This window comes from Parus major, chromosome 20 (assembly GCF_001522545.3).
Source record: "Parus major isolate Abel chromosome 20, Parus_major1.1, whole genome shotgun sequence".
In the NCBI taxonomy this organism is placed as follows: Eukaryota; Metazoa; Chordata; class Aves; order Passeriformes; family Paridae; genus Parus; species Parus major.
The window spans coordinates 6,741,450-6,766,466 of NC_031788.1; the positions used below are offsets into that span (position 1 = coordinate 6,741,450).

Here is a 25,017-nt window from a genome sequence, read left to right on the forward strand (position 1 = left end):
GCTGCCCGCCCCCGCCGCCTCCTCCTGCACGGCGGGCCGCGGCCACGCGGTTGCGCCGCTTACCTGGGCGTGAGGCCAGGGGCTGCAGGCACCGGGCACCGCTGCGTCCGCCACCGCCGCCGCCCCACCTCCGCCTCGCCCTCCCCGCCGCCGCCATCTTGCGCCGGGGCCGCGGGTGTGGAGCGCATGCGCGAAGCAGAGCCCGCGCTTGGGGGAATTACATGGCGCGTGCGCAAAGGCTGCGCGGTCACCCCGCCCGCCCGGAGCCATCTTTGTGGCGGGCACCGCCCCGCGGTGGGTGCGGCGCGGTCGCGGTCCCGCCCGCGCTGTCCCGGAGCCGCTTAGTGCGGACCGGGCCCGCCCTCTCACCCGCCGCGGGCGGTTCCCGGCACTGGCAGGGCGCGGTCGCAGCGGTCGCAACCAAAGGGGCTTTGAAGAGCGGCGGCGCCGGGGTGGGGCGGCGGCCGGGACGGGGGGGGTTGCATTGATGTGCGGGCGCGGGGCTTCCGCCGCCCGCTGGGCACAGCGGTTGTTCCTGCTGCGCTCCAGCCCGGGCCGGCCCTGGCAGCCACTGCCTGTCGCGGCGGTCCCTCGAGCGCACCGCTGACACGTCCGTCCCCACACAATTGCCGTGGCCATTCCCTGGCCCGCGGGTCCCGGTGCCAGGCACTGAGGGACGCGGTGCAGCGCAGGGCGCAGCCGGGTGATCGCTGGGGTCGCTCCCGCGGCCCGTGGCTGCTGCTGCACAGCGTATGCTGGAGGATGACACGGGACGTGGAAGGAGAACACGGCTGTTACTGGGGGTCCCTGTGGGCCGCAGGACCCCCTCGCAGCCTTCTGAGCTTCTTTTACATCCATCTAGCAGTGCACCCGTCCTGCCTCGGCCCCACCTCCCTGGGCAGCCGGTGGCTGGTGCTTGCCCACGTCCCCTGGTGAAGATGGGCTGGGGAAACCGCGGGGCCTCTCCTGCCCTCTTCTTCTGGGATATCCCTGCTGCCCAGCTTTACGAGGGGTATCCCATCGCCCGGAGTCCTGCCCTCTGCTCCGGGATCACCGGGGTCAGTTTAATGAGTTAACGCTGGCGCAGCAATTCTGGAGGGATAAGTGCTGTGTAAGCACTGAGTCTCCCGTTTTGGGCTTCCAGCAGCCCGGCTCTGCTGCCCGGACCACCGATAACCGCCCGGGGCACGAGGGGCCGGCTCAGACCGACCCCTGGGGGCAGAGGGGACTCTGTGAAGGGACAGTGAAACTCCAGCCTTGGAGCGAGGCAGCTCAAGTGGCCGAGGGGGTGGTGAGGGCAGGGGCAGACTCTCGGCATGGCTCGGCCAGGAAGGATTTTCGGGAAGGAGCCCCGGGCTGAGGAGCTGCCCATCTTTCCCGTGACGGGAGCAGGACGGTGGCACGGGCGCTCATGGGGACATTCTGGCAGTGCACATCTCGGTGCTGTGACCCTGGCAGCCAAGGTGCCGCTAACACACGGGGCAAGGCCATCCAAAGGCACATCCTGCAGAACCACTGCTGCCTGCCTTGGGGTCGGGGCAGAGCCTGTGGAGGCAGTCCTGAGGGTCCACAACCTCGGCAGCTTCTCTGCTCAGGTTCACGTTACAGATGGGCATGAACCAGCCCCAAGCAGCACCTCCGGCCTGGGGCCGCGGAGTTTGCACTGAAGCTCAGCACTAACAGAAGCTTCATACCGCAGATTGGGAGTCCCCCGCACCCCAGGCCCTCCCGGACGCCGTTTGCACATGTGCCCCTCGCACGGCGGTGCCGGAGAGATCCACGGCCGTGGCTGCGTGTGCAGGACGCGGGGAGCGGTGTTTTCAGGGGAAGGATAGCTTCGTGTCCATCCTGGAGCTGGGGTGGCCAGGCGAGCCGCTGTCTGTGCCGGTGCTGGCAGCCAGCCGGGCTCGGCGGGACACAGACCTGCATCCTCCCCGTCCGTCCGTCCCGCTGTCTCCTCCCAGCTGTGAGCCCGCAAGGAGTGGCAGCTGGGGGCTATATAAAGGCAGGGAAACCTCAGCCAGCTCAAAAGAAAGTCTTGGATCTTGTGTTCTCCCTTCCTCCTGCCTTCACGTGATTCAGCTTTCCCCACGCCGGGAGCCGAGGACAAGCCTCGCTGTAAGTACCCGAACTGAGCCGGCATTGTGTAGGGGAACCCCCCAGCCTCTGAGCACCACGGTGGCTCCGGGCCCCGGGGAGGGGGATCCCACATCCTCTCCCTTCAGAGAAATAGGGGAAGCTATTGGGGGGCCCCGTCCCATCCCACAGCCTCGCATGGAGCTCCGCCTGTTGCTGCGGGATGGACAGGTTCCAGCTCCCATCTCAAACCAGCCTGGGGGCTGGCGGTACATCTCGGGGGGGTGCTGTGAGAGTTGTGGGACGGCCCCACGGGCGAGGTTTCGCTCCTCTGCGAAGTGCTGGGGCTCCCCGCTGCAGCAGCACACATGGGGCTGGCGCCTGTCCCTGCGGTTTGGGGAGCAGGCTGTGTTCAGGGCGGGGGGAGTGCTGCAGTGTGTGTTCCCAGATGTGGGACCCTCAGGCTCCACAGGGCCAGTGCTGGGGCTTGTGCATAGAAACCTGCGGTGGGGGCCGTGCCCCTCATGGGCTGCTAGTCCAGAGGTTTCGGGCAAAGGCGACCTGGGCAGTACTGGGGGGTTTCAGGGAGAACAGTGGAGCGGTGGGGTGTTCCTTGGAGCTATCCCCTGCCGCAGGCAGGCTGGGTAGTAGCTGCTTCCCTTCCAGTGTGTCCCCCAGGCCTGTCCGTGCTGATACCCGTGCATGTCCTCAGGCCAGTCTGTGCTGACCCTGCTCTCTGCCTCCAGGTACGAGATGGCTGCCGGCAGCTGCCTCCTTCTCCTCCTGCTGCCCTCGTTGGTCATAGCCTTGCACAGCTCTCCTGGCTGTAAGATCCGGATTACTTCCAAGGGACTGGACCTGGGTAAGGGGCCAGCCAGGATCTCGCAGCCTGGGAAAGAGGGACGTTAGGCACCCTCCTGGGGTCTGTGCTTGTGCAGGGTTCTGCCTGCGCTGCTCCACCATGGTGCAGCCAGAGAGGAGTGGGGGCTGTCAGGGGCCATGCTGCCAGCAGGGCACGTCCCAGCCCAGCCTCGTTCTTCCCTGCAGTGAAGCAGGAGGGGCTGCGCTTTGTGGAGCAGGAGCTGCAGAACATCACAGTGTCAGACCTGCATGGAAATGAGGGGCAGTTCCAGTACAACATCAGCCAGTGAGTGCTACCTGCTGCCCGCAGCTTCTCAAGTCCATCTGTCCATCTAACCACCCTGTCTCCTCCCTGCAGAGTCAAGGTGACAGACCTGCAGCTGGCCTTTGCGGACCTGAACTTTCAGCCCCAGCAGCACCTTGTCTTCAACATCAACAATGCTTCCATCAGCCTACGCTTCCGCAGGCAGCTGCTCTACTGGTTCTTGTGAGCTGCCTCCCTTCCTGCTGCTCTGGGTGCTAGCCCACCCCTCAGCTGTGTTTGCTGGGTGCCACAGATGCCTTGCTGTCCTGCAGCTGGCAGGAGCTGTGTGCTCCTCTCATCTGCTTTACTGATTTCCAGCTACGACATTGGGTCCATCAATGCCTCTGCGGATGGTGTCCACATCTACACAGTGCTGCAGTTGGCCAAGGATGAGGCTGGGCGCCTCAAGATCTCCAATATGACCTGCAATGCCTCCATAGCCAGAATGCATGCTGGCTTTTCTGGCACTCTCAGGTACATCTGACCCCTCTGCCTGTCTCCTTGACCCCCCTTCCCACACCCTCAGTACTTCCTCAGCCCAGCTGTGAGCTGAAATAGGCACAGAGCCACAGGGAGAACAGGCAGTGCAGAACCACTCTTGTGTCCTCCAGGAAGGTCTATGAGTTCTTGAGCACCTTCATCGTCACAGGGATGCGCTTCCTCCTCAGCCAGCAGGTACAGCTGAATGTAGATGAGAGGGGCTGTGGGCTGTTAGGGCTCTGCCATTTGTGTGTGGGAGAGGGCAGAGTTGTATCCTGCCTGTCTGCTGGGCCTTGTCCTGCCTCTGCAGCTCCTCATCGAGTCCCGGGAGTGATTCCCATCAGCCTGGCTCCTTGCCTTGCAGATCTGCCCATCCCTGGAGCATGCCAGCATGGTGCTGCTGAACTCTTTGCTGGACACAGTGCCTGGTGTGTGTTGCCCTGGGAAAGGGACTGGGTCCCATTCACTGTGGGGCAGACAGGGCTGGGCATCAGGCTGCTAGGCAGCTCCAGGCTAAGTCACACCAGCATATCTTCCCTGGCAGTGAGGAACTATGTGGATGAGCATGTTGGGATTGACTACTCCCTCCTACGGGATCCGTCCATCTCCACTGACACCCTTGACCTCGACTTCAAGGTGAACACTGGGTCCCTGCCTTGCTGGTCCTTCCCCATCCCCGTGAGAAAGGCTGTGCCAGCAGGCAGGTTCGGCTTCATGGAGCAGGTGAGGTGGGCTGCCCCGTGGCTGTGGGAACCTCTCCTGCTCTTGGTCTAGGGCATGTTCTTCCCTCGGGTGAGAGAGGACCAGGAGCTGGAGAACCACGCGGTGGAGCCGGTGATTAAGGAGACTGAACGCATGGTTTATGTTGCCTTCTCTGAATATTTCTTCGACTCAGCCATGCACTCGTACTTCCAGGCAGGAGTGCTGACCATAGAGCTCCAGGGGGAGAAGGTAAGGAGCACCTGACACTCAGAGGGGTGGGCTGTGTCACAGAGCAAGGGAGTGCCATCCAGGGAGCAGCTTTGCTGGGACCTGCAGGAGCAGCTTGCTTCTCCTCCAGTCGTTTGTGCTCCCCACAGGTGCCCAAGGATCTGGAGGTTTTGCTGAGAGCCACATTCTTTGGAACAATCTTCATGCTGGTAAGGAGCCCCTGGACAGGGTGGAAGGCATGGCAGAGCACCGCCCTGCCCTGCTCCCAGCTTCCAGCTAATCTGCCTTCCCCAGAGCCCTTCTGTGGATGCTCCGCTGCGGCTCGTGCTGCAGGTCTCTGCTCCTCCCCGCTGCATCATCAAACCCTCAGGGACCTCAGTCTCTGTCTCTGCTTTCCTGAACATCTCACTGGTGCCCCCGGACCGTCCTCCTGTCCAGCTCTCCAGCATGGCCATGGTGAGGAGGGAGCTGGGGCTCCTTGTGCAGTCACCCCAGTGTATATGGGAGCAGTGTCCCCCATCCTGTGTTGTAAGGTACTGATGTCACCAAGCAGAGGGACACTGGACCTGTGGGATGAGCTGGCCTGTTTGTCCTCTGCCTGCTGTGAGTCAGCTCTCTCCCTCCCCAGGAAACCAAGCTGAGTGCCAAGGTATTTCTGCAAGGGAAGGCGTTGCGTGTGCAGCTGGACCTAAGACGGTATGGCTGGGGTCCCATGGGGACATGGGGAGAGTCCCCTCCAGACCCTGCTCACAGCTGCTTCCTTCTGTCCAGGTTTCGCATCTATTCCAAGCAGTCAGCGCTGGAGTCACTTGCGGTGAGAGCATGGTGATGGCCTGGGAACCCTTACACCCAGCCACAGCGTGGGGTGGGCTGGGGAGAGGCTGTCCATGCAGGATCCCCACTTACAGCCCTCCTTAACCTGGCTGGCAGCTCTGCCACTACACTGACCGAGCTCTTCTTCTGCAGCTGTTCTCACTGCAGGCCCCACTGAAGACCCTGCTGCAACTGACCATCATGCCCATCATTAACGGTAGGCATCATTGCTCCCACTCAACTGGTAATGTAAGCAGGGGCTCAGCCTCATCCCATCTCCCTCTCTGCAGAGAGGACAAAGAAGGGGGTGCAGATCCCACTGCCTGAAGGCATGGACTTCACCAGGGAGGTGGTCACCAATCATGCGGTATGTGATGGGATGGGAGCCTGTGCCTCCATGTCCTGCTGTGAAGGGAATTGTCACCTCCAGCCTTGCACTGACCCTCTTCCCTCTGCAGGGATTCCTCACAGTGGGAGCTGATCTCCACTTCTCCAAGGGGCTTCGGGAGGTGATTGAGAAATACCGCCCAGTGCCAACTGCTTCTGCCTACTCCAGCTCCCAGCCCACAGAGCCCAGCCTGGACCCCAGCTCACTCTAGCTCTCCTCCCTGGACCAAGGGCAGATCCTGGGCTGGACCCGTAGACTGTAGGTAGGAAGCAGCTTCCCTGGTACCACCAGCACATTGTCAGGGCTTCCAAGCCCTGGTGGGGCGCAGCAAGGTGGAGAGGGTGCTCTGGGAACCCCTGCTGCACCCCTGCTCATTACACTAATAAACCACCTGACTCCAACCACATAGCCTTGTTGCTTGGAGGACATTGTCCATGCTGGGGTACATGGTGAGGAGATGGAAAGGAGGCAGCTAATGCTGCCCAGCTTAGGTCCTTGGGAGTAGACACAGCTTAGTGCAGTGCCAGAGGGCTCAGAGTGACTGTGCTGCTACCACTTAGGTGGGTCCTTTGTTTCCAGGAGGAAGGGACCCCTGCAAACAGGGCATAGCTCACAGCCCAGGGCTCCCTGGCACAGAGCATTGGCACTCACTGGTGCTCCTCAGAGAGCAGAGGAAAGCGAAGCAGGAGCTGGCACAAAGGTGCGAGAAGGAGCAGAACCACCTTGGTCAGAGTTTATTGCAAGTTCCTGAAGCACTGTGTGCCCTAGCAGTGGGATTGTTGTGGTAGAGGTGGTAAGTCTCCTTCAGTGGGAGCAGAGGTGGTGGGAGCCAAGGTAGAGGTGAACAGGACTCAGGTGCGCCCTGCTGCTGCTGCTCCTCAGCCTGTCCAGGCCATGTGCATGTGGGTCTGAGAGGAAGTGCTGGGGACTGCTCCCTGCCTGGGAGGGAAGCAGCTGCTGCTGCAGACAGGGAGGAGGCAAGACAGGAAGCCACAAGGGGGGAAGTGGCTGCAGCAGGTGCACAATGCCTCTCCTGCAAGGACAAGAGTCCTTGAGCCCATGCCCCCCACCCATAGCAGGCAGCCCTGTCCAGCCAGGGGGGAAGGCTGCAGGCATGACACATCCATGGTGTAGCCGAGCAGCAGCGAGGACAGGCTCTGCAAGGTGCCAGCGACGAGGGCAGGTGGGGTGGTGAGAGCAGCTGGAGCCCCAGGCACTATCTCTGCAGCTCTTAGTAAGGCTGGTTCTTAATGAAGCGGCAGAACATGGTGAAGGCAGCAAGCGGCCGGTCAGTGGGCACCATGTGGCCAGCTCCCTGTAGGAAAGGGGCAGTGGTTGTCAGTGTGGCTGGGGTGCTGCCACAGCCCACCTGACACCACCCTACCCTGACTGGAGCTTTGGTGTCCAGCACACCCACCCACAGCCCCATCCCTGGCCCCCAGCCCTACCTTGACAGTGAGGAAAGCAATGTTGGTGAATTCCTTCACAAAGCCACCGATCTGGTTCTCACCATTTTCAGTGTAGAGCCAGGGCCGACGAGCCACCTGCACCTGGGAGTAGCAGCAGAGTCTTCAGCACCTGTGGCTGGCCCTGGCCATGCTCCTGCCATATCCAGGTACAGCACATATCCCAGAGCCAGTGACTGGCATGGCCTGGGCCCTGCCCATTTACCTTCTGGCACAGGGAATCCACAAACCACTCATCCCCGAGAAAGTTGCAAGCCATGTCTACGTCCCCATTGTACACCAGGATCCGGTATTTCTGTGTAGCAGACAAGAGGGTGAGCTGTTGGCAGGGCAGCAGCCCCAGCCAGGTAGGATGAGCTGGCAGAGACACTCCCCGTCTGTGGGCTCCCCTGCACACACCGTGGTTCCAAGCAGCTTGAGGTACTGCTCATTCATCTGCATGTACAGGCGCTTGTAGCTGCGGTTCACGTCAAAGCTGTGAAGGAAGCATTGGCATCATGTCTGCTCATTCTCAGAGTCGTCCCTCCCTGTCCACAGCTTGCTCACCTGCACACCTGCCACTCTGGGGCCTCAGGGGAGATGTGCAGAGCCTTCCGCACCTCGGGGGAGTTCAGATACATGCTAGGGGCTGTGGAGTTGGTACAAGGTGGGTCCATCCGGACCTTCTTTCGGGCTACTGGCATCCGGAACAAGTTCTGGGAGAGTTGGGAGAGTCACTGTCACAGCAGCACTTGCCCCATGGAACAGCTGCTTTCTGCCCCTCTTGCCCACAACAGCACAACTGGCTGAACAGAGGCTGCTCACAGCCCAGCAGCGTGAGCACTGCTGCTCACCTGCCGCCAGGAGAACCTCAGGGGCATCCGGATGAAGGAGTTTCCCAGGTCATGTGTGATGAGATAATCACCCTCGTACCTGTAGCCAGAGTGAGTATGAGGACAGACTGAAAACCCTGGAGAACAAGGGCTAAGGGCTCTCCTGGGGGGAGTCCTCAGCAGCAGCCACACACCATGCATTTGTCCCAGAGGGGCACTCTGCCCAGCCCACCATGTCCCTCTGTGCCAGTGCAACCAAAGCGAGCTGGTGCCTATAGAACTGTTTTCCCTGGGGCCACTCTTACCTCATGCTCCCTGGGACACCGCCATCACATGGGGCATAGAGGTTGTAAATATTGAGGCCAGACTCTTCTACAATCTGAATCATCTCCCCCATCTGCAAGGAGCCGTAAGAAGGGTTTGTGACTTAGCAGGATCCTTGTGGAACTGTGGGCCCACTGAGAGCCAGGCATATAGGATCTGGTTCCCTCACCTTGAGTGTGCAGTTCAGGTTGGAGTTGTCATGGAAGTTGCATTTTCCCTGGGAGCAGCAGAACTCCTGAAGGTCTTTCCACAGCCTGCAGGCAGAGACCAGGACTACTTGGGCCAGGGTGGCAACACTGACCTAACAGCTGCTCTGCAGCTCTCTGCCCAGTGGCCACAAAGCACACAGCTTAGCCCCGTGCCCTCTTTACCCCACAGACAAATGCACCCATGGGAGCTGCCTGGGACAAGGAGCCACAGCCCAGCTGCTGGCCAGGGCAGGCTAGGTGCTGCCCTTGTCTCAATACCACCCACCTAGACAGCCCCAGCCTCAGCTGTGCACCCATCCTGCTTGCACAGGGATGGCACAACCAACATTCCCTCCGCTCTTACTCAGTCCCCAGCAGCCCGTGGTAATAGGCAAAGTAAACCAGGGAGTTGTCATTGATCTCATAAGATGAGAGGCCGTTTCCCACAGCGATTCCCTGCGAGGCAAGAAGAAAACAACCCTGTTGTGTTCCAGCTCCCCGCGGGGCGGTCACAGCACAGCAGCCACAGGCAGGAAGCAGATGTGGAACTGTTTACTCTGCAGAGGGAACAGGGAGGGTTGGGGGTGCCTGAGGACGCTGCCCCGGCAGCAGGGACAGACACGTCCACCAGCAGTTGCTGCCAGAACCCCAGGAAGAGATGAAAGGCTGCAGGGCCAGGCGTGCCCTACATCCCGGCTGGTCCCACCCTGGCTGTGCCAAGCCCTCTGCTCCCCAGCTAGGCAGAGCCAAGCTGCCCACCTTCAGGTTGAGGCTGGGGTCCTGCATCACCCACTCTGCCAGTGTGGGAATGTAGACCCCTCCATAGCTCTCCCCTGTGAGGAACAGATCATTCTTGGAGTACTCGGGGAAGAGCCGGAGGAAGTCCTTCAGTGCCAGGTAGTTGTTGTGAGCAACCTGCAGGGAGAAGGTGTCATGGTCAGGTGGTGAGGCTGTACCCTATGCCCAGGAGAGGGCAGGCAGGGGAGCAGAGCTCTCCCTACACCCCAGTCACTCGCCTCTGTGTCATTTGTGGCATACTTCTTGTCATCAGAGTATGAGAAGCCGACACCAGCAGGAGACTCCACATAGAGGATGTTGGCAATCTGCGAGGACAGCAGAGGAGCCAGTAATCAGGGGAGACCATCTGGCTCAGTGGGGCCAAGGGCTGCTGGCCCCACCCATGGCAGCACCCGCAGGAGTATGGCCCGCCCCAGGGCTGTGCTGGGGTGGCCACATTCCTGTGCTGCTCAACAGCAGACTCGAGAGGAGGGTGTGTTGGGTGGGAGGGGAGCGGCAGAAGGGTCGGCTCCATGGAGAGGGCAGGAGGAACTCGCTCAGGGCCACCCCATCTTGAAGCCACAAAGGGAAGCAGTGCCTGTACCTTGTTCCATGCGTACTCATTGTACTTCAGTGTGACCCCATCGGGCTGGATCTGAGGAAGAAGGTGGTGACTTTGGGCAAAGCAGGGCAGGACACAGCAGGATGGCTCGTGCCATGCAGCTGGTCATCCCCTAAGTCCTTGAGCCACGGGATAGCAGTGACTACTAACCAGGAAGGGGCCATGCTCCTTCAGGAAGCCCTCCATGGAGCTGCAGCCAGGGCCCCCGTTCAGCCACAGCACCAGGGGGCTGCTCTGGGGATTGCTCTGGGCCTCCACGAACCTGTGGACGTACAGCTGTGAGTGCCCGCTGCCAGCCGATGCCCCCCCATCGCCAGGCGCAGTCCCACGTACCAGTAGTGCAGGTACTTGCCCGGCCCGGCGCAGAGGTAGCCCGAAAAGTGGCGGAAGGAGGGCTGCTTTGGCAGCCCGGGCAGGTACGTCACCTCATGGTCCGGGGGGGCGGCCCGGCACAACCCCAGCAGCAGCAGCGACGACAGCAACACTGGCCCCATCTGCGGCGGGCGGAAGGGACGGTCAGGGCGCCGTCGGCCAGGAACGGCCGCGGCAGCGCTCCGCGAGCGCCCCGGCCCGGCTGCCCAGCCCCGGCCCCCCACTCGGGGCTGCTCCCCGCCCGGCACAATCGGCTCCCCTGGCGCGGGTCCCGGTCCCTCCAGCCCGTCCCTCCAGCCCATCCCCCCGGTCCCGTCCCGGCGCCCCCCGGTCCCGCTGACCGCGGCCGCTCCCGGCGCGGCGCTCGCAGGCGGCGGTCACGGCGGGCACATGACACGCGCCCATATGACCTGCGGCGCTCACGTGAGCGGGGCGGGGCCCGGCGGCGCCCAATCAGCGCCCCGGGGGCGGCCGGTCCCGCCCCGGCCCCGCCCGCGCACGTGGGAGCGGCCCGGCCCGGGACCGGGACCGGGACCGTGCGGGGGGCACCGACGGAGCCCCCCGCACCCCAACGGGGCAGCTGGCGGGCACTGCCGGGCACCACCGGTTACAGCTGGGTGTCGGGCACTGCTGGGTATAGCCGGTATGGCTGGGTACCACCGGCCACTGCCACCGGCCGGTGGGGAACACCAGCTGGGTGCCACCCAGCACCGCTGGGTAAAGCCGAGCATCACCGTTTGATGACCACTGGCCACTGGTGGCTACAGCTGGTATCACTGTGCACCTCCAGACACTGCTGAACAGCATGGGCACAGCCAGGCACTCCAGCCTAGGTGGCATCATTGGACAGTCCATTGTGAAATGTCTGTGGGTCTGGTTTGGGCCTGGTTGTACCCAGCAGCCACCTCCCCCCCCACCCTCCAACCTCCCCCATGGCACTAGGACCCCCCTTGAGCTCTCTGCTTGCCCCTCCCAGCCAGGCTGTCACCACCTCACAGCAGCTGTGACAGGGACAGTTAAAAATAGCTCTGGCCGCAATGGCTGCCCCGTGCCGGCTTGCTGCACGCTTCCACCACATCCACGGCACCAACATCCGCCTGGATGCCTCACACACGCAAGCCACACGGGTGGAGAGCTTCGCCAACGGGCTTTGCTTCAGCCAGGAGCCTCTGGCACCTGGGCAGATATTCCTGGTGGAAATTGAGGAGAAGGAGCTGGGCTGGTGTGGGCACTTGCGTGTGGGACTGACAGCCCACGATCCCCAGAGCCTGGAGGTAGTACCTGAGTACTCGCTGCCGGACCTGGTCAACATGGGAGACACCTGGGTGTTCGCCATCACCCGGAACCACAACCGTGTGGTGGTGGAGGGGGAGGAGGTGCAGGCGCGGGGGCAGCCCTGGGAGCCCTTCCTGCTGATCCAGCGGGTGCGGATCCCCCGTGACACGCTGGTGGGGCGCAGCCGGCCCAGCCGCTACAGCCACATCCTGGATGACCTGTACAAGATGAATGTGCTGCCCGCGACCGCCCGGCGCAGCCGCATTGGGGTGCTGTACGCCCCGCAGCCCGATGGCACTGCCGACATGCACATCATCATCAACGGCGAGGACATGGGGCCGAGCGCCAGGGGCCTGCCCACCACCCGCCCGCTCTACGCTGTCATTGACGTCTTTGCCTCCACCAAGAGTGTCCGAGTCATCCCAGTGGATTATGGCTGTAGGTACCTGTGCCCCTCCCTGTGGCACATGCTGCGTGGGCCGGGAGTGGGGATGCTCTGGTGGGGTCATCTCATAGTCACCAACAGTAGGAATGTACCACTGGGCAGAGGGACACAGGAGGTGAGAGGGCACAGGAAAGCCTCTGGTCCTTGTGGAGCACAGGCAAGATCCACAATACCGCTGCTGGGCAGTGTCTGATGAAAGCTGTGCCACAGGCACTGTGCTGGGGCAAGGGGAGAGACCCTCAGTAGCAGCAGCAGCAGTCAGGCGGAGCCCCCCTGGCCACCCTTCCCAGAGTGATGGGGTTGGGTGTTTAGGGCCCTCCCAGAGCTGTGAGGCCTCACTGTGCCCAGCCTTGCCTACCGCACGTGGCAGGCAGAGCTAACCAAGATCCTGCTTTGGCATCAAAACATCCGCCTACATACATCGAGGCTCAGCACACTGTGCCCACGCACCTGCCGCATGCCCCAGACACGGTGTTCCATGGGCAGACACCCTGTGATGCCTGGGCATTATCCCGCGTCCCTTGGTTTGCTGGGAGGGACCAGGATAATGAGTGCTAATTAGCACGATGCTGGAAAAATGAGGACATGGATCAGGTGAGACAGAGCCAGAAGAAGAGCTACAGTCAGAGTACTGGCTGCCCCCAGCACTGGGAGACACTGCTTCATATACTGGTGTCATATACTGATGTCAAGAGCAGCTGCTTCTGTCCCAAGGCTAGAAGCTGGTATTCTCCCTGGTGAAACACCTGAGGGGAGTGCTGGCTGCAGCAGACAGTACTCACACTGCTGAGCCACTCATGGCTCCAGGAAGTGGTATCACAGGAGCAGGAACCAGACAGATTCTGTGCAGGTGCCTAAGGAGATGGTTCTCATGGTTGTCTGCCCCAAAGGCATGGCAGGTGCTGTCTCTGCAGGCAGTGCAGCCCCAGCCTGTAGACACTCACCCAGCAGCATAATGCTGGGGCCAGTGCAGGCAGACCAAGGGAGTGGGATAGAAAAGGACTGCAGCAGAGAGGTGCTTGACAGCTGCCAGAGAAAGAAATGAAAACCAGGCACATTCACGCACAGCTTGGGCACATAACTCTCTCTCAACCTTTCTCCTAATAACTTTGCTGCCTGGGGCCCTTTAGCTTCCAGCCCTGTTGGAGCAGCCTGGCACCAGCCCCCGCACAGCCAGTTCAAACCCACGGCAGGATGATGCCACAGAACTCACCCTTGAACCACAGTGCCTCTGAGAAGCCCTGCCAGCTCCTCCACCCCTCTGTGCTCAGCCTCACTGCTGACTTGCCTAGCTCAGGTACTATCTGTTTTCTTCCAGTTCCTTCCCTGCAGACGCTGTGCCGGCTGGTTATCCAGAAACACATTGTGCACCGCCTGGCCATCGATGGCCTGGACTTGCCCCCACTACTCAAGAGCTTCTGCCAACATGAGTGAGGTATTGAGGGTGCTGCTGGGCTGCCCCCCACATCAACAGCCCCAGTGATGGCTACCCAGCAGGCTCTGTGCCCCTCCCTGCCCACTCACCCAAGCATGTGCCACTGAAGGGCTGACGTGAGAACAGGGCAAAGTGGGGTTGGGATTTTCCCCAAACTGACGTTGTGGCATGCCCAGAGCATGGGCAGGGGGATTTATGTGGGTCAGAGAGAGCAATAAAGTGCTTCCAGACAAGACTCTGTCAAAGGAGGCTTGGGGAGCTGGGACCCCCCACCCTGTGCTTCAGCAACCCCTCGTGGGAGCAGTTCCCCCACCAGTGAGGAAGGGAGCACAGGCCACAGCCCTGTGGGGTTCAGGACGTGTCCTCGGCCCTGGAATTACACTGGGACTGTCTGGGAGGATCAGAGCGAGTACTGGGGTGGGTGAAACGTGGGAGGGCACAGCACTGCACTCACGTGGAGGTAAATTACAGCTGGACGCTCATCCTGGCTGGGCAGTTTCACTCTTGGGAAAGATGTTTACTCAGGGAACGATGAGTTATTTCCTGTGTGTTCAGCTTGGAGGGGGACAGGTCAGATGTTGGAGCACCCAGACAGCAGTGCTGGCAGCAGCCTTTGCTTGGGCACGTGTCTGTGCTCACAGAGCCAGTCACAGTGACCTGGTGTGGGGCGCAGCCATCCTGACTTGGAGCTCCATGCCCTCAGCTCCGTGCCCTCAGCCAGACCACTCAACTCCTGGCAGGTGGGGTTGGTAGCTGGCATCCTGCAGTGCCAGGCCGGAGGGGAGGCAGAGTGGCAGCTGTGCAGAGGAACAGGCTGGAGGAGAGAGGTCTCCTAAAATGAGAGGGGTGCCCACAGGAGCCAAAAAGATAGTGAAGGGGTGGGCAAAGCCTTTCAGGCTTTGTCCACATCACAACCAAAAGGGAAACAAGCATCTCTAAGCTTACAAAAAGGTGTTTTAAAGAAACATGATGCTATATTTAGTCAGAGACTCGATAGTATCAGATCATGTTACAAAACTCTTGCTCAAAGGAAATCCCCAGCCCGCAACCATGGCCAACTTCATCAACATCAAAGTGTTAATGAAGGAATTGCTAAATGGGGAAAATATGGACAGTGACCAAACCACAGCAATGGAGCAAGCTTTCTGACATTCTCTGCTATGTCCCAACAACAGGCTGGGAGCTGCTGGGGCTGGAGCTCATCTGGCTGCGATGGGGCTGGGGAACTCACCCACTCCAGAGCAGCACCCACAGTCCAGGGCGTTTACTCTCCAGGCTGTTTTCCCTCCCCCACCCTTGCACGAAGCCTTTGCTCCCCACCTCCCTGCAGTGTTGTCTGCCCGGCAGTGACCCCCGCACACGAGGGCGGGTTCCTCTTGAGGAATTGAGAGCAGCTGCTGCAACCAGACAAACAACAGCCCTGCTCTATAATGGGTTGCAGCACAGTGGGATTGCAGGGGTTCAGGAGCTGCCACCTCGGGCACCACGGTGGGACAAGACCACCGACCACTGAGGAGCACTGCCTAAAGCCCTGCCTGATTCCCCATTCCCTGTTCTCTGGGAAGGGAGGGGTGGCTGCAGCTGGCACAGGGACAGACTCAGCTCCCAAACAACACAAGGGTGATTTATTGGCTCTGTTGCACAACCTCACAGCTGGATGCTGCAAGGACCTGCGGGTGCTGGCCACAGATGAAATAGTTTTGTCACATGTTTTTGTACCTAGATCCTACAAATCTATGGGGCCTTATGGGATTAATTTGAGAAACCACAAAGAGCTGGCTGATGTCATCACAAAGACTCTCGATGATTTTGAACAGTTTTGGGAATCTGGAGAGGTCCCAAATGACGGGAAGCTGGGGAATGATGTCCCGATTTCAAAGAAGGGCAAGAAGGAAAACCCTAGAAACTACAGGCCTGTCAGTCTCACTTCAGTGCCCAGTAAAATCATGGAAAAGATCATTCTGGCAGGTCTTGAAAAACACCTGGAGGAGAACATAGTCACCGGTTGCAGCCAGCACATCCTCATGAGGGGAAAGTTCTACTTGTTGAACATGATTTTCTTCTTCAACAGGGTAACCCACCTAATTGATCAAGGAAAGCCAGTAGATTTAATGTTTTTGGGCTTCAGCAAAGCTTTTGATACTGTCTGTCCCAGAATTCTTTTGGACAAAGTGTCCAGCTTGCAGCTGAATAATCCTGTTACACAATGGGTGAGCAACTGGCTCACAGGTTGGGCACAAAGAGTTATAGTGAATAGGGTGACATCAGGCTGGTGTCCAGTCACCAGAGGGGTTCCACAGGGCTCCATCATTGACCCAATTCTCTTCAACATCTTCATTAACGACTAGGACTTGAAGGAATTCTAAGTAATATACTAATGTTTAGTGCTGATGACAGTAAATTGGGAGGAGCTGTCAACTCCACTGAGGGCAGAGAGGCCCTGCTGAGAGACCTCAACAAATTGGAGAGATGGGCAATCACCAACCATATGAAGTTTAACAAGAGCAAGTGACAGATTCTGCACCTTGTACAGGGCAACCCTGGTTGTATATATAGACAGGGGAACAAGCAGCTGGAGACCAGCACTGTGGAAAGGGACCTGGGAGTCCTGCTAGATGGCAAGTTGAATGTGAGTCAGCAGTGTCCTGGCAGCTGGGAGGGCCAGTTGTGTCCTGGGGTGTATCAGGCACAGCACTGCCAGCAAGGGAGGGGATTGTCCTGCCCTGCTCTGGTGCAGCCTCACCTCAAGTCCTGGGGGCAGTTTTGGCACCACAATATAAAAATGACATTGAGCTATTAGAGTTCAAAAGATGCCACAAGGATGGTGATGGGACTGGAGGCAAAGTTTATGAGGAATTGTTGAGGTAACTTGGTCTGTTCAGCCTGGAGAAGAGGAAACTGAGGGAAGACCTCATTGTGGTCTTCAACATCTTCATGAGAGGAAGCAGAAGGGCAGGTACTGATCTCTTCACTGTCATGACTAGTGACAGAACTCGAGGAAACGGTATAAAGCTGAGTCAGGAGAGATTGAGATAGGATATCAGAAAGAGGTTTTTCACCTAAAGGGTGGCTGAGCACTGGAACAGGCTCCCATGGGCAGTGGCCATGGCATCAAGCCTGTTCAAGTATTATCTGGACTCAGGAAGTATCTCTCAGGCACATGGTGGGATTTTTGTGGTGTCCTGCACAGGACTGGGAGTTGGACATGATCCCAATGGGTCCCTTCCAACTCAGCAGATTCTATGATAGCAGCACCTCCCACATCACACCACCCAGAGCTGGCTCCCGGCCACAGATGCTAGCCAGGTCAGTGGCTGTTACACTGCCTGTGGGATCAGGAGCTCCCAATACAGTTCCTCTGCTGCCCTGTGCAAGAAGTGACACACACTCAGCAGATCAAGGACCCAAACTGCCCCTTCCACACCGAGGAAATGGCAGGCTGAGGGGAATGAAGGTGCAAGACAGAGCACAGTGGAAGCACCCAGCTCAGCTCCCACTCAGTGCTGGAGCTTGACTTCAGTGTGGGGCCTGATCCAGCTGTCAGCCAGCTCCCAGAGTCCTGTGCTCAAAGTCCTCACTACCGTGGTGGGGAGCTGGCTGATCTCTGCTGTAAGGAAGTACACCACCAGGCATTTATCCAAAGACTTGTTCCAGGAGCTCTTTAGGACCTGCAAGAGGCCATCAACACTGTCTAACCTGGCCTGATGGGCATCACATCCCCTCTCCCATGGTCTACTGAGCATCTCCCTCTTCAAGAGCTTTCTGTTTGAATTCAGCACAGCCAAGATGTGCCAGCAGGGCAGTTGGAAGGCATGGTTGAAGTGCCAAGTGTAGCTACTTGGGCCTTTCTGGAAGATGCCCACAGGGTGAGCATCCTCCAGGATATGTAAACTGAGTGTGTCCTACCTGGTGCCAGTCAACTGCCTGGACTTCCAAACCACTGACAGCTCACTCAGGCACAGCCTGGCAGCAGTCTTGGTGTAAATGCCACTCAAAGAGTGCCTGATGCCATCTTCAGTCCTTTGGGTAATCTAATCTTCACTGTCATCCTCTGAGGTTTCCTTGGCCTCCAGTTTTAACACAAGATACAGTATCTAACAGGGACTGAGCTTGCTGGCTCACTCTGGAGAAGAGCATGAGGTGTTTCAGGCTGACGAGCCGGTGGACTCCGGGGAACAATCACACAACTCTCAACAGCTGCAAGAGAAGCTGACACAGGCTGCTGCTTCTGCAGAGCTGCTGACATAGCAGGAGAAGCCTGACCAGAACTCTGGGATGTGTTACTCCAGCACACCAGAGGGGCAAGAGGTGAGTCTGAAATAGGCAGACTTTGGGGAGCTGCCTGAGCAGCACAGTGATCAGGATGGGGAGCAGAGAGCATCATGGCATCAGGTGGGATCTTAGAAAAACACTCTTTGTAGTGCTGAGCCAAGGTGGTGATGCAACTCTCCAGAGAGAGCCCAGCACTGAAAATCTGACCTAACCTTTGGATGACAATCTCCAGCTCCATGAAGAAGTCGCTGCTCTCCCCCCAGCTGCCTTCTGTCCGCGTCCCAGATCCCATCCTCGAGTAGCCAGTGAAGGTGGAGCTGAGGCAGCAAGTCCAGCCTGATGAGGTCTCTCAGGACGGTGAGCAGCTCCTGCTGGCGGCTCTCTGTGCCTGCACCCATAGCTTGCCTGGCGGCGATCACGATCAACCACTCGGTGCGGTGCTCCAGGCACAGCTGCTGCAGCCACTTGCAGAGGGGGAACACGGAGAGCTACAACGCGGCCGCCGGGAAGGCGCGGGCCAGCTCCGGGCTGCCGCTACCGGCGGGGACATCGCGGCGCGTCCCGGTCCCTGCCGCGCTCCGCCGCCGCCTCCCCGGCCCGTGCCCGTCCCCGCGCGGTGTGGCCTCGCACGGCACCGCCCGCCGCGGCGGGACCGGAGCGCTCGGGCGCCGCCCGCAGCTCCCGCTCTGCATCGCACCCGGCCCGGGACGCCGGGAGTGCCCCTCGGTGCGGCCGCTACCCAGGGAGACGTGCGGACACCGGCTCCTGCCTGGCTGCCTCACCCTCCTCCCTCCTTCAGCTGCTCCCCATCGCTCTGCAGCAGCTCGAGGCTCAGCGACTGGACTCTCATGTCTCTCTCTTCAGCAATAAGTGCACCGCTCTCCGCCCTCGCTCCTTGCTCTCCACAAGGAAGGTGTAGAGGACTTGTCCTCCCTTGCCCGGCGCCCGGTGTAGGAAAAGACTCTGAGCAACTGCTTGAAGATACACTTCATCACATTGGTGTGGAAGTTGATAACCATGTGTTTGTGTCTTTATGCCTAAACCACACAGCTCTGCAGCTCTGGAGGAGCAGGCTAGAACAGGACAATAAAAGTTTCAAGGAAGGAGGTTAAATTGTACTTTAAGAAGGTAAGTTATATTTTAAAAGGGCAAAGGGAGCAGTTGCGTAACTAGTGAGTGACCTTGCAGCCTTTGTGCACACAAGCAGATCCACCAGCTAGGATGGAAACAGGGTCACTACAGCCGCTTGGAGAAGTGAAGGCCGTGGAATCAAGTGCTGCCTGAGGGAAACCTGGTATCACCTTTCCACTGCAGTGAGGTAAGGACAGCTGGAGAATGCTGCAGATGCCGACGCTTGGGAGTCTTGAGCTGAAAAAGGCAGGAGCTGTACAGTGAACACAGCACGTCAGTGGCACAGCTGGGAGTGTCCCGGTACCGGGGCATCACACTACCGGGATCAGCCCGGTTATCAAAGCCAGGTACGGGAGAGGGGCTGTGCCCCGGGGCAGCGCTGGGCTGGGCCCAAGCGGTGTCACCACGGGCCTAGCGGTGCTACACCGGGGGACCCGGCCCTACCACAGGGGCTGCCGCGAGCTGCAGGCGGACGCGGCGGGCGGGCCTTACCTGACGTGCTGGCGGACAGCGGTACCGTTCTGCCGGTTAGTGGCTGCGCACCGCGACGCAGCTCTGCAGGGCGTAGAGGCATCCCTTGTAGGCGAGGAAGCGGGCGCATGGCGAGGGATGGGCACGGAGGCACGCCCGGACACTCTCCGCCCGGCCGTCGGCTCCGCGGCCCCAGGACCGGCCCAAGCCCACCCCGCCATCCCCGTTAAACCAGCCGGGCACCGCCCTCGCCGTGATATTGACCAATCAGCGCCGTCTTCTTCCGATTGACAGAGGCAAACCAACCAGCCCAGAGCATCCTGACAAGACAAGGGTGACTGACAGCTCTACCGTCCAATCACATGGCGGTCTTCGCCCCGCGGATGGGCGGTGCTTCCTGGTCCGCCGTGCTGGTCGGGTCGCGGTGCCGGTCCCAGCTCGCGGAGGTGATGGCGGCTCCGGGCGGCGCCGGTGGGGCTGGAGCGGGGCAGGGATCCGGGCCGCCGCCGCCCGGGGACCTGCGCAGCGTGCTGATCACCAGTGTGCTGAATCTGGAGCGGCTGGAGGTCGACCTCTTCAGGTGCGCGTGGATGCCGGGGCAACGGGACCGGGCCGCTTCCTCCTCCGCCGCCACCCTCACCGCGGCCGCCTTCTCCCCGCAGGGGCCGGCACCACTGGGTACCCGCCACGCAGCACCTCTTCGGCGGGCAGATCGTGGGGCAGGCGCTGGTGGCGGCAGCCCATGCCGTGAGCCGCGACGAGCAGGTGCACTCGCTGCACTGCTACTTCGTGCGGACAGGTGCGCCCGAGGAACCGGGGAACCGGGCGGCGGGGACGGGGTGCAGGGGCTCGGGAGAGGCCCGGCAGTGTCTGAGACGCGAGGGAAGCTCGCAGGAGTGAGAAGGCGCCGTCATCCCGGTCCCAGCAAAATAGGGAGGGTGTAAGTGGCGCTGCAGGGCAGGTTTCGGCTGTGCGTGGTGCGCCCTGGCCCAGCCGGCAGAACGTCCCTTTCCTGTCCCAGGGGACCCCAAGGTGCCAGTGCTGTACGAGGTGGAGCGGACCCGTACAGGGAAGAGTTTCTCTGTTCGTTCCGTAAAGGCCATCCAGCACGGACAGCCGATCTTCACCTGCCAGGCCTCCTTCCAGCTCTCCCAGGGAAGCCCAGTGCAGCACCAGTTCACCATGCCGACCGTGCCACCCCCCGAGGAGCTTCTGACACAGGAGGAGCTCATCCAGAAGTTCCTGCAGTGAGTCGTGGGGTGGAAGGGACACGCTGGGGATGCTCCTTACTGCCTGGAGCATAGGGAGGTGTGGGAGAGGACTGTGAGGAATTCTTCAGTATACCTGAGAGGGAAACAGAGGAACAGGACATGACAGGAGCTGTGCTGCTCTAGTCTCTGTGTGCCCCTGGGTCCCTGAGCTGGAGCTGCTGCCAGTAGGATGTGATCCAACCTGCCTGTCTGGTGTTAACCTTGCTTCTCTGTTCTGGGCTGCAGGAATCCTAATGTGGCTGAGAGATACAGGAAGCATCTCACCAAGATCCAAGCTCAGGATGTGCCGATTGACATTAAACCCGTGAACCCACCAGATATATTCAGCTCAGAGCCACAAGAGCCAAAGCAGCTCTTCTGGGTGCGAGCACGAGGCTACATAGGTGGGTCCTGCTGGGTCCAGGTGCCTCCCAATCCAAGGGCTTAAGCACCAGCTCACACTGTGGAGCACTGTTGCAACAGAGTGGGCTGGTAGGGCTGCGATAAGGGGGCTGCCTGCGCCCCAGCCAGGGCACTTCAAGGCTGTAATACAGGTGTGGGTGCAGAGGTGATGCCGTGACCCACACTGGGGCATGGCATGGCAAAGAGAATAAGTCTGGAAGAATCTCAGCTGTGCTTGGCGCTGGCTCCAGGGCAGTGGAGCCCCTGGGGCTCTGCCTTGTGCTGCACTGCCCCCCAGGCGTGTCCCACGGGCCCCTGCGGGACGGGCAGCACTGGTTGCTCTGCAGGGGAGACTGACATGAAGGTGCATTGCTGTGTGGCCGCCTACATCTCTGACTACGCCTTCCTGGGCACGGCCCTGCTCCCGCATCGGCAGTACCACGTCAAGTTCATGGTGTCCCTTGACCATTCCATGTGGTTCCATGCGCCCTTCAGAGCTGATCACTGGATGCTGTACGAGTGTGAGAGCCCCTGGGCTGGTAAGTCCTTAGTGCATTTTTGGGAGACCTTCATGGCCAAGGCCAGCCCTGCCTGTCCTGGGGACACTGGGCTGCAGTCTGACAGTTGCTCTCTGCAGGTGGGTGCCGCGGCTTGGTGCAGGGACGGCTGTGGCGCAGGGATGGGGTCCTGGCTGTCACCTGTGCACAGGAAGGTGTCATCAGGGTGGAACAGACACCAAACCAGAGCAAGCTCTAGCTGAGGAGACCCTATAGCTGGGGCTCAGGCATGCCTAGGGAGGGACCCTGAGATCAAGACAGGACCTCGACAGGAACAGGAAGGAGACCAGGTGGGACCAAGGACTGCAGGAAGTCCTGGTGCCAGAGGTGTTTGTGACAGACTGTGACCAACAGAGCATCACTGCAACCAGCTGCTAGCTGCACAGCATGTAACTGCACACTGCCATCAGCTGTCCTTCACCCACCTTAAAATAAAGCTGTTGGGTGAAGAGCTGGACTCTGTCCCTGGAGTTTGTCCCCTTGAATCTGTGACTGTGCTTGCTCGAGGACAGGCAGTGCCAGGAGCACAGTGCCAGGAGCACAGTGCCAGGATCAGCTCTGCCCCCATGGCAGAGGAGGGGAAGGTGCTACTTCGGCACACGTTGCTTCCTCTTCTCACTTCTGCACTGCTTGTGCTCTGGCTCCTCAGTTGCTGCTTCTGCTTGTCCTTGGGCTCCTTCCCAGGACTGGGCTTGGGCTTGGGCCTGGCTGGGAGCCGGGAGAAGGAGATGAGGCAACTCCCACCTCTGTGTGGAAGCTTGAGCCTCCCACTGATGGTGCCCTAGGGTAGTGGGGCTGAACAGACACAGCAAGCGCCTTGCTCTTCTTCCTGCCAAGACTTTATTTAATAAAGTCCTTTCTATTGTGTAAGTTTCATGGGAAGTTCCCGGCAAGAGCCCTGGACCCTGCCAGAAGCTTTCCCGTTCCCTTGCAAGGTGCCAGTACGTCCCAGCTAAAGTCTCAGCCACTCCAGGATCCCCAGGAGAGGGGGAGCAGCTTCTGGCAGCACCCATGTGGGTGGTGGACCCCCCTGAGTCCCCAGCCCAGCAAGACAGACTAACCACAGAGAAAGTGCATTCAGGAGGCAGCTCCAGGCATGGGCTGTGCTGCCCGTGGGACTGCAGTGCTGCTCCTCTGCCCTATTGCCACCCACGGCATTGCCCTTACTGTTCCCAGCTGCCACAGGCATGAGCCCCCCACAGCCCTTGCCCTCTCACCCATGTGGGCACAGGTGGCTTATTCCAGAGGTTCCTTGATCAGGCATTCCTTCAGAGAAGGTTGCTGCTGCAGGGGCAACCCAGCTTCCCGCAGGTCCTGCAGCCGGGCCTCCGAGCGCCGCTTGTCCTTGCCCACCTTCCAGGCCAGGTGGACGTGGGCCTGCAGGAAGGGTCCCAGGAGTGGGTGGCTGCCCTGGGCCTCCAGCAGCTGCAGCGCCTGCTCACAGTAGCCATGGGCCTCACTGAGCTGGTCCAGCTCCTGGTGGCAGACGGCCAGTCCAGCCAGTGTCAGCAGGAAGCGGCCGGAGCTGCAGACCCCCAGCCGGTCCTGCAGCCGGTAGGCATTGGCCCAGGTGGCCAGGGCCTCGCGGTACATGCCGGTGCAGGTCAGGCGCTGTGCGGCCTGCAGGTCCGGTAGGAAGAAGAACTCGAGGAACTCAGGAGAGCGGCGGATCTCGTCGATGGAGTGCAGATGGGACAAGAACTGTTCGAAGGCTCGGCTCCGCTTGGCAATGGTCTCAGCAGTGAAGTTCCGGCGCAGTCTCTTCCTAGGGAAGGCGACGCCGGCCATGTCGCAGCTGAAGCGGCAGCGCAGGCGGCGGTTCAGCTGCTCGAAGTCTGAGTAGCGCCGGGCGATGGTGGCAGGGGCCTTGTCAAACTGGCCAGAGCGGATCAGGTAGATGGTGTAGAGCTGCGGGGGAGGCACGTGTCAGGCAGTGCTATGGGCACGTTTCTACCGGCACAGCGGGGTGTGCGGCCACAACGGGCTGGGGGAGTTTGCCCAGACAGAAGGGAGTGGACTGGGCTGCTGCAGCCGCAGCACCCATCAGCAATAGTTACCTGAGGCTCATCTGAGCCGCCAGCACCATCCGAGCAGCACGGGGAAAGAGAAAAAAATAAGCGCCAGCCCCGTGGGATCCCTGCCCCGGGGAGAGCAGGACTCGTATGCACCCCGTGCCCGCCCAGCCGCGCCGGGCTCACTCACCACGTACTTGGAAGAGCGCTCGCTGACCACGCTGGCGCTGGTGACCTCGAAGAGCAGCCGCTGCGGTGCCACGCTGCCCCGCGACCTCCGCCACAGCTCCTGCAGCTGCCGGGTCAGCAGGCTGCTGCCGGGACGCTCCGCCGCAGAGACCCACTCTGTGGGAGAGGGGTGGTCAGTGCCCTCCGTGGGGACAGGGCTCTGACATCTGTCGGGCTGCCGGACGCCACCAGCGCACGGGTGTCCCTGAAGTGCCCCCAGCTCACCACCCCAGCACCTGCCTCCGTCCTCCGTGCCTGCTGCCGTCCCCGGCGCCTGCGGCGGCTCCTCCAGCTCCTCGCTAGCTCCGTCCCCCTCCTCCTCTTCCTCCTCGTCTTCGTGGCTGGTGAAACTCAGGGTGCCGCTGAGGCGCGTCGACAACCCCTCGGTGTCGTCCTCCAGCTCCGAGCTCTCCGGGCAATCCTCAGCCTCGCCGCCGCCGCCCGCCGGCTCCTCCCGGCCGCCCTCGCCCGCCAGCGCGTGCCGCAGCCGGTGCAGGATGCGGGCGGCCATCGCTGCCGGGGGGTCCGGGCCGGCACCGCGGCACGGCGGGGCCGGGGGCTGCCCACCGCGGCACGGCCCCGCGCGGGGACAGCCCGGCCCCGGGACACCCTCCCGGTGCTGCCCCCGCCCCGGTCCGTTCGCGCTGCACCGGGCCGGGCCGAGCTGAGCCGGGTGGTGCCGAGCGATGGCCGCTCCGCCACGGCTCGTCCCGGGATCCTCCCTGCGCGGCTCCGCCTCCGCCGGGAACCCGGATCGGAGCGGCGGAGCCGGCACCGCCCGGCACGGCCGGGATCGGGATCGGAGCCTGCGGCACAGTCCGGCACCATCGGGATCGACTCTCCCGGCACTGCCCGGCACGGCCGAGATCGGGATCGGTCCCTGCAGCACCGTCCGGGACTCTCGGGTCAGGGCTCAGCCCGGCGCTGCTCGCAGCCCTTGTCTATGAACCGACCCCTCCCTTCCCGGTCTCGGTTCCTCTGTCCCCTGTCCGGGATGTCCTGGTCGGGCCGAGCCCCAGGTATCTGCCCTGGGGCCGCAGGAACTCCACACTCCCGTGCTCGGCCCTGTGTCCCAGGGTCTTGATACCCCAATACCCTGGCACCGTTGTGTCCTGGCAGGTTCCCC

General features: G+C 60.9%; 7 protein-coding genes across 9 annotated transcripts in view; 3 read left to right on the top strand and 4 right to left on the bottom strand.

The window, feature by feature from the left end:
• Positions 1 to 168, bottom strand: part of PCIF1 (PDX1 C-terminal inhibiting factor 1) — an 11,572-nt gene extending 11,404 nt beyond the window's left edge. The window contains exon 1 of one of the 2 annotated variants that reach the window (XM_015647354.1): positions 64 to 168. The gene's annotated coding sequence lies outside the window, so the exon portion shown is untranslated. The remainder of the gene's footprint in view (positions 1 to 63) is intronic. The other variant, XM_015647355.3, reaches the window with a different exon arrangement.
• A 678-nt stretch (positions 169 to 846) lies between these two features.
• PLTP (phospholipid transfer protein) lies at positions 847 to 6,258 on the top strand. The gene is made up of 16 exons (XM_015647357.3): positions 847 to 2,118; positions 2,823 to 2,938; positions 3,124 to 3,223; positions 3,296 to 3,424; positions 3,560 to 3,715; positions 3,853 to 3,916; positions 4,086 to 4,149; positions 4,266 to 4,357; positions 4,496 to 4,672; positions 4,801 to 4,860; positions 4,946 to 5,107; positions 5,280 to 5,347; positions 5,423 to 5,465; positions 5,618 to 5,681; positions 5,755 to 5,831; positions 5,923 to 6,258. The coding sequence occupies exons 2-16, from the start codon at positions 2,830 to 2,832 to the stop codon at positions 6,061 to 6,063; spliced, it is 1,506 nt and encodes a 501-aa protein (XP_015502843.1). The 5' UTR covers positions 847 to 2,118; positions 2,823 to 2,829; the 3' UTR covers positions 6,064 to 6,258.
• A 295-nt stretch (positions 6,259 to 6,553) lies between these two features.
• On the bottom strand, positions 6,554 to 10,841 carry CTSA (cathepsin A). Its single transcript, XM_015647358.1, has 15 exons — positions 10,755 to 10,841; positions 10,375 to 10,535; positions 10,192 to 10,303; positions 10,024 to 10,074; positions 9,659 to 9,745; positions 9,402 to 9,557; positions 9,007 to 9,098; positions 8,624 to 8,708; positions 8,436 to 8,527; positions 8,152 to 8,230; positions 7,865 to 8,013; positions 7,718 to 7,793; positions 7,524 to 7,613; positions 7,301 to 7,402; positions 6,554 to 7,167 (listed from the first exon to the last, which is right to left on the bottom strand). The coding sequence occupies exons 2-15, from the start codon at positions 10,533 to 10,535 to the stop codon at positions 7,084 to 7,086; spliced, it is 1,416 nt and encodes a 471-aa protein (XP_015502844.1). The 5' UTR covers positions 10,755 to 10,841; the 3' UTR covers positions 6,554 to 7,083.
• Positions 10,842 to 10,947: 106 nt separating this feature from the next.
• On the top strand, positions 10,948 to 13,803 carry NEURL2 (neuralized E3 ubiquitin protein ligase 2). The gene is made up of 2 exons (XM_015647368.3): positions 10,948 to 12,126; positions 13,452 to 13,803. Exons 1-2 carry the CDS (start codon positions 11,451 to 11,453, stop codon positions 13,565 to 13,567), a joined length of 792 nt encoding a protein of 263 aa, XP_015502854.1. The 5' UTR covers positions 10,948 to 11,450; the 3' UTR covers positions 13,568 to 13,803.
• Positions 13,804 to 16,483: 2,680 nt separating this feature from the next.
• Positions 16,484 to 18,546, bottom strand: ZSWIM1 (zinc finger SWIM-type containing 1). Its single transcript, XM_015647132.3, is given in 2 exon segments — positions 16,484 to 18,121; positions 18,123 to 18,546. Coding segments are annotated over 2 exon segments (888 nt in total). The 5' UTR covers positions 18,533 to 18,546; the 3' UTR covers positions 16,484 to 17,643.
• A 522-nt stretch (positions 18,547 to 19,068) lies between these two features.
• On the top strand, positions 19,069 to 22,108 carry ACOT8 (acyl-CoA thioesterase 8). The gene is made up of 7 exons (XM_015647361.2): positions 19,069 to 19,158; positions 19,737 to 20,022; positions 20,105 to 20,241; positions 20,464 to 20,689; positions 20,939 to 21,096; positions 21,442 to 21,633; positions 21,732 to 22,108. Exons 2-7 carry the CDS (start codon positions 19,805 to 19,807, stop codon positions 21,848 to 21,850), a joined length of 1,050 nt encoding a protein of 349 aa, XP_015502847.1. The 5' UTR covers positions 19,069 to 19,158; positions 19,737 to 19,804; the 3' UTR covers positions 21,851 to 22,108.
• Positions 22,109 to 22,468: 360 nt separating this feature from the next.
• Positions 22,469 to 24,765, bottom strand: SNX21 (sorting nexin family member 21). Of its 2 annotated transcripts, none has more exons than XM_015647359.3 (3): positions 24,117 to 24,765; positions 23,854 to 24,008; positions 22,469 to 23,559 (listed from the first exon to the last, which is right to left on the bottom strand). In XM_015647359.3, the coding sequence occupies exons 1-3, from the start codon at positions 24,400 to 24,402 to the stop codon at positions 22,888 to 22,890; spliced, it is 1,113 nt and encodes a 370-aa protein (XP_015502845.1). In that variant the 5' UTR covers positions 24,403 to 24,765; the 3' UTR covers positions 22,469 to 22,887. The 2 variants fall into 2 exon arrangements, with proteins under 2 accessions (XP_015502845.1, XP_015502846.1); XM_015647360.3 differs by having other exon boundaries at positions 24,132 to 24,440.
• Between the last annotated feature and the right edge of the window lie 252 nt (positions 24,766 to 25,017).

What these genes read in the sequence shown, in the direction of transcription:
- PLTP (XM_015647357.3), top strand. Translation starts at nt 2,830, where the DNA reads ATGGCTGCCGGCAGCTGCCTCCTTCTCCTCCTGCTGCCCTCGTTGGTC. An exon ending in TTTGCTGGACACAGTGCCTG is followed by an intron (nt 4,150 to 4,265) that starts GTGTGTGTTGCC and finishes CTTCCCTGGCAG; the next exon opens with TGAGGAACTATGTGGATGAG. An exon ending in GTGCAGCTGGACCTAAGACG is followed by an intron (nt 5,348 to 5,422) that starts GTATGGCTGGGG and finishes CCTTCTGTCCAG; the next exon opens with GTTTCGCATCTATTCCAAGC.
- CTSA (XM_015647358.1), bottom strand. Translation starts at nt 10,535, where the DNA reads ATGGGGCCAGTGTTGCTGTCGTCGCTGCTGCTGCTGGGGTTGTGCCGG. An exon ending in GGCAAGTACCTGCACTACTG is followed by an intron (nt 10,304 to 10,374) that starts GTACGTGGGACT and finishes GTACGTCCACAG; the next exon opens with GTTCGTGGAGGCCCAGAGCA. An exon ending in CACGGGCTGCTGGGGACTGA is followed by an intron (nt 8,709 to 9,006) that starts GTAAGAGCGGAG and finishes CTCTGCCTGCAG; the next exon opens with GCTGTGGAAAGACCTTCAGG.
- NEURL2 (XM_015647368.3), top strand. Translation starts at nt 11,451, where the DNA reads ATGGCTGCCCCGTGCCGGCTTGCTGCACGCTTCCACCACATCCACGGC. An exon ending in CATCCCAGTGGATTATGGCT is followed by an intron (nt 12,127 to 13,451) that starts GTAGGTACCTGT and finishes GTTTTCTTCCAG; the next exon opens with TTCCTTCCCTGCAGACGCTG.
- ACOT8 (XM_015647361.2), top strand. Translation starts at nt 19,805, where the DNA reads ATGGCGGTCTTCGCCCCGCGGATGGGCGGTGCTTCCTGGTCCGCCGTG. An exon ending in CTGCTACTTCGTGCGGACAG is followed by an intron (nt 20,242 to 20,463) that starts GTGCGCCCGAGG and finishes TTCCTGTCCCAG; the next exon opens with GGGACCCCAAGGTGCCAGTG. An exon ending in CTCATCCAGAAGTTCCTGCA is followed by an intron (nt 20,690 to 20,938) that starts GTGAGTCGTGGG and finishes TCTGGGCTGCAG; the next exon opens with GAATCCTAATGTGGCTGAGA.
- SNX21 (XM_015647359.3), bottom strand. Translation starts at nt 24,402, where the DNA reads ATGGCCGCCCGCATCCTGCACCGGCTGCGGCACGCGCTGGCGGGCGAG. An exon ending in CGGAGGCAGGTGCTGGGGTG is followed by an intron (nt 24,009 to 24,116) that starts GTGAGCTGGGGG and finishes CCTCTCCCACAG; the next exon opens with AGTGGGTCTCTGCGGCGGAG. An exon ending in AGCGCTCTTCCAAGTACGTG is followed by an intron (nt 23,560 to 23,853) that starts GTGAGTGAGCCC and finishes CCTCCCCCGCAG; the next exon opens with CTCTACACCATCTACCTGAT.